The sequence below is a fragment of the Myodes glareolus genome, chromosome 6 (genome assembly GCF_982192425.1).
Source record: "Myodes glareolus chromosome 6, mMyoGla1.1, whole genome shotgun sequence".
NCBI lineage: Eukaryota > Metazoa > Chordata > Mammalia > Rodentia > Cricetidae > Myodes > Myodes glareolus.
The window spans coordinates 95,349,951-95,354,899 of record NC_142031.1 but is presented as its reverse complement, the minus strand read 5'-3'; the positions used below and the strand labels follow the sequence as shown (position 1 = coordinate 95,354,899).

The following is a 4,949-nucleotide window of genomic DNA, read 5'->3' as shown; positions in this document are numbered from 1 at the left end:
ATCCTTCTTAATTTATGATTTAAAAAATTTGTCTCTTTTATGCGCATCACTGTTCTGTCTGCATATGTGTATGCGTTTTCAGAAGAGGGCCTCAAATCCCCTGGAACTGGAGTGATCGATGGTTGTGAACCAATCTGTGGGTGCTGGGAATCTAATCCAGGTTTTCTGAAAGAGCAGCCAGAGCTCTTAACCACTGAGCTATTTCTCCAGGCTTTTTTTCTTTTTTATATACAGCTATTATCAAGGACTTTAGATTTCAAGCATGGAATAACAGCATGCTTTTTGTTGATAACATTGTTCTAATTTAGACGTTAGCAGTAAAGATGTCATTTCCCGTTTTTTTCCAAAACTCTCTTTCACCGCTTCATCTCCCCCCACCCCCATAAACACGTGAGGAATACTAAAAGCTCCACTCTGCAAGGACCACCGCCAGGGCAGCCTCTCCGGGTTTCTTCATCTACACGGGCGCCCCCTGCTGCCTGTCCTGCATTCTCGACCCTCCAATACCAGAACTAGGGTACCACCAAGTCATCCTAAAGAGAACTTTCCTTTTGATCCAGTGGACAACTCAGCCTACTTCAGATAGTCCTTTCTGGGGCCCGACCTAGTGTTTTGATCCAACTCCTGCCGGTAGTATCCGAGGAAACTCTGGGAAGAAAGTGCTTGAGCTTCCAACTGTATAGCCCAAATCTATAGGGCTGCGAGAAGGAAAGGGTCGTTCCGGCACCTAGATGAGCTCTTTATCTTCTCTTGGGACTGGGGGCCGAGGACTCGGGGAACGGGGACCTCAGTCCACCCGACCCACAGCCCTAATCTCTGGATGCAGAGGGTGGTGGCTCGTTTTCGGGCTCATCTCAAGCTTTCCCCAATTAGGATTTGCTGCCTGACGTCACGTCTGCCGCAGATTGGCTGTTCAGATCTGACACACGGCTCCACCGGGGCGAAGAAACTTTTAAAAGACTTTGCAGCCGGGGCTGCCTCTGAGCGTCCAGCGCTCACGATCGTCCTCTCCTACCCTCGCAGGTCGGCGACTGTGGCACCCCGACTGCACTCCGCGACACCCCGGCTGAGCCAGGGGACCCTCACCTTGAGCAGCCCGCGCCCCTCCCCTACTCTCCACCCCAACTCCCGCCCCCTGCTCGCCACCGCTCCCGGCTGGGGTCCGCTGCCTTTCAGCGGCCCGCAAAGTTCGCTCCTCTGCGGCCACCCAGTCGGCCTCCACCCCGCTGCGCGTCTCGGCTCTCCGCGGAGTCCTTGGGGAAAAGGAGCGAGTGCGCCGGGGCAGAGCGAGAGGCGCGGCCGGAGACTGCCCGCGATGGCGGGAGCCTGGCTCAGGTGGGGACTCCTGCTCTGGGCAGGGCTGCTAGCGTGGTCTGCGCACGGCCGGGTGCGGAGGATCACGTATGTGGTGCGCCCGGGCCCGGGGCTGGCGGCTGGAGCCTTGCCTCTGGTTGGGCCCCCACGGACTTTCAACGTCGCGCTGGACGCCAGGTACAGCCGCAGCTCATCGGCCACCTCCAGCCGCTCTTTGGCCGGGCCCCCAGCCGAGCGGACCCGGCGCACCAGTCAGCCGAACGGCGCGGCCCTACCCGGGCTGCGATCACCGCTGCCACCCGAGCCCGCGCGTCCGGGGGCGCCCGGCCGGCAGCTCCACTCTAAGGCCGGTGCTCAGCCGGCGGTCACCCGCTTCGCCAAACATGGCAGGCAAGTCATGCGCTCCAAAGTGCAGCAGGACACCCAGAGCACCGGGGGCTCCAGGCTGCAGGTTCAACAGAAGCAACAGCTGCAGGGGTAAGCCCACTCTCTGCCCGCCTCCCGCGCGGGGACCCGCCGGGGCTCGGGGTTTGTCTCCTCCCCACCGGGGGCGCTGCGGGAAGGGGCGAGCGCGGGGGAAGCCGGCTCCCTTTTACTGGCGTTTAACTCCGAGTGCATTGTTAAGGAGCTGCGGGGGAAACACAAAAGGCATTTATTTCTTCCCCGGGGCGTAACCTCCTGTGCGCAAACCCTTCTGCTCCTAGACCATGGGCGTAAACATGAAGTCACTAGAGCTTAATCCCAAGGCATCAATTAAACTCTTGCAACTCGGTTTTTATTTTGGTTTACCTAATGAAAAAGGGATTGTGAGTGAAAGTTGACTTTTACGACCCAGCTCTCCTTGGGCATACTGGAAATTGTAGACTTGGTTTTCCTGGCACCTGTGGGGTCGGCTGTCCTACGGTGGTAGGGGGTCAGGGTTAGTGAGACGGCATGGGCAGTAGTGGGGCTTGGGGAGTTTGTTATTCGGTATCCTTAGCAGAGCTTTCTCCCCATCAATCACAAGTTGTGGTGAGGGCGACTTAATTTGGACATTTGACTTTTCTCCCTATTCAGGGCTAGATCCCCTGGGTGTGATTTCATTTGTGTGTGTGTGTGTGTGTGTGTGTGTGTGTGTGTGTGTGTGTGTGTGTGTGTGTGATTCTCTCTGAATCAAAGTGACCCAGAGAATATGCAGAATACATTCGACTCTGTTTTAATTTGGGGATTAAGACAGTCATTATTTTGGAAGTTTGGATTTATTCTCTATGCCCTTGGTATGCAGGCCCTTTGATTCCTCCATCCTTCGCAGGTGAATGAATGGCCCCTCAGTCTTTCCACTTGGACAGCTTTGGGTTGGACATCCTGAGTATTCTTAGAGCTCTCTCTAATCCAGAGGAATGCGGAAGCAAGAGAGTGGCTTTTCAGGAACGTTCTGAAAGCTTGATTCTTTGGGAAGGGAGCATCGCTGGACTCAGGGGTCTCGTTTTGTTTCAGGATCAATGTCTGTGGAGGGCAGTGCTGCCATGGCTGGAGTAAGGCTCCTGGCTCTCAGAGGTGCACCAAACGTAAGTTGCTGTACTCACAGCGGCCTTGCACAATGGGCCAGGTGGGGCTGTTTGTGTGCATGGGGGGCAGGGTGGGGGGTTCTACAGGAGCCTCTTGAAGAGGCAGGTACTGCCCTCAGGAAGTTGTAATCTGAAATACAGTCCACCTGCAGCCTGTATAACCGTCAAGGAAGGACTGGGTTATACAGGTCCACCCAGCCAGTGTTTTCTGCACTCAACCCAGGCGTTCACCACTGCCTCACTGAGTCAAGTGCTGGGGGGGGGGGGATCCCGTTTGGTGGTAGTCTGTGTGCTAGAACCAATACCATTAATTTAAACATGGCACCAACCAATAAGAAGCATTCTTTTCGAGATCCTTACCTGGAATCCGGCAGGTATAGTTGCTGTGCTGGGGTTTGAGTTTAAGGCTACCCAGGTGCTGAGCAAACTCTTTACCAATGAGCTGTTAGTACATTGTGCATCAATATACACAGCCACACACTCCCTGCCCCCACCTTTCTGGAATTACAGACCTAATCTAAGCAGACCCAATATTAAAAATGAATAAAGTTTTCTGAAAAGAGCCACCCACACCCTCCATCTCTGAGGTCCAGTTCTTTTCCAGAATTTTCCTGCACATGGGGTTTTCCCAGTTAATATGCAGACTTAGTGTTATTATTTTATTAGCAATACACATAGATTTGAGAACACTGAAGAATATTCCTTATAAACATTGTAAAGTTAAAGATGAAGCTAAATGTATACCGAGGTCCCCTTGACAAGTTAGCTGAGAATAAAAAGAAATTACTTCCATTCTAGAAAAAGTATTAAAATTTTTAATTTTTTTAAAAAATTTTTTTATGTGTATGAATGTTTTACCTGCGTGTATGTCTGTGTACTATGCATATGCCTAGTACATGCAGAGACCAGAAGAGGTGTCAGATCCCCGAGAACAGGAGCTCTAGATGGTTGTGAGCCATCATGTTGCTGCTGAGATCTGAAGCCAGGTTCTCTGTAAGAGCAGCCAGTGCTCTTAACCACTAAATCATGTCTAGCCCCCAAAGTAAGCACTTTCTGTTCTTTTTGTAGAGCTTTAGCTATTGTTGTATGAACTGGAGTTGTCCAAAATTTCAGCTGCTACTGATCTATAAATAAAACCCAGCATGCACCTTGTATAATAGTTTGGGTTCTGTAACACTGATGGAGGAGTAAAGACTTGATGCAGTCATTCTGGTGACCCTGTGTTTTGAAAAATACTTTTAGTTCATGAAGTGAACAGAGGGGTTTTAAGCAGATGAAAAGGACCCATCTCTGTGTTTTAGGGTTTGGGCTATGATCAGGAGTAATGACTGACTTAAGACTTTCTGAGGGCCAAACTCCAGCTGCTAGATCAGAAATGCATTGGCTTGTAGGCATTGTAAATTATAGATATATTATCCATACACACACACACACACACACACACACACACACACGTATACACACACACACACACACACACACACACACACACACACACACATATATATATATATATATATATATTAGACCAGGTTGGCCTGGAACTCACAGAGATCTATCTGCTTGCCTCTGTGCTGGGATTAAAGGTGTGTGCCATCACTACCTGGCTCTGTTTTTCTGTTCTTAACTTCTTAGCTCATCCTTGACAGAATGAACAGAGGTGGCAACAAGGTATCCTGTGTTAGGACTGCTTCTCCCCGTAACTGCATCTCCCTCAGAGCTGCTAAGACAGGTTCGGCCTGCAGCATGGTGGGTAACCCTCTGCGACAGCCCCAAGGCAGTGAGGTATTGCTGTGTGAAGGCTGAACGCATAGGTCAGAAGCTGGGGAGATAGCTTGCTTGGTGAAGTGTTTGCCATGCAAGCATAGGGACCCAAGTTCAATCCCTCGAACTTGGGATTGAATGCCTGAAAAAGCTGGGAGACAAAGACAAGTAGCTCCCTGGAGCTTGCTGGCTAGTCGGTCTGGCCTCATTGGTGAGTTCCATGCCAATGGGAGACTCTATCTCAAAAAACAAAGTGGAGGGCTTCTGAGGAATGCCATTCAAGGTTGACCTGTGGTCCCTATGTGCACAGCACACACGTGCACA

At 51.2% G+C, this 4,949-nt stretch overlaps 1 protein-coding gene across 5 annotated transcripts in view; it reads left to right on the top strand.

Annotated features, from left to right (window-relative positions):
- Positions 1–978: 978 nt before the first annotated feature.
- Ltbp1 (latent transforming growth factor beta binding protein 1) overlaps positions 979–4,949 on the top strand; it is a 386,955-nt gene continuing 382,984 nt past the window's right edge. For 4 of the 5 annotated variants that reach the window (XM_048416147.3, XM_048416146.3, XM_048416144.3 and 1 more), the window contains exons 1-2: positions 980–1,791; positions 2,791–2,861. In XM_048416147.3, the coding sequence (XP_048272104.2) occupies positions 1,316–1,791; positions 2,791–2,861 (547 nt within the window). In that variant the 5' untranslated portion in view covers positions 980–1,315. Of the gene's footprint in view, positions 1,792–2,790; positions 2,862–4,949 lie in introns of all 5 variants that reach the window. The other variant, XM_085691031.2, reaches the window with a different exon arrangement.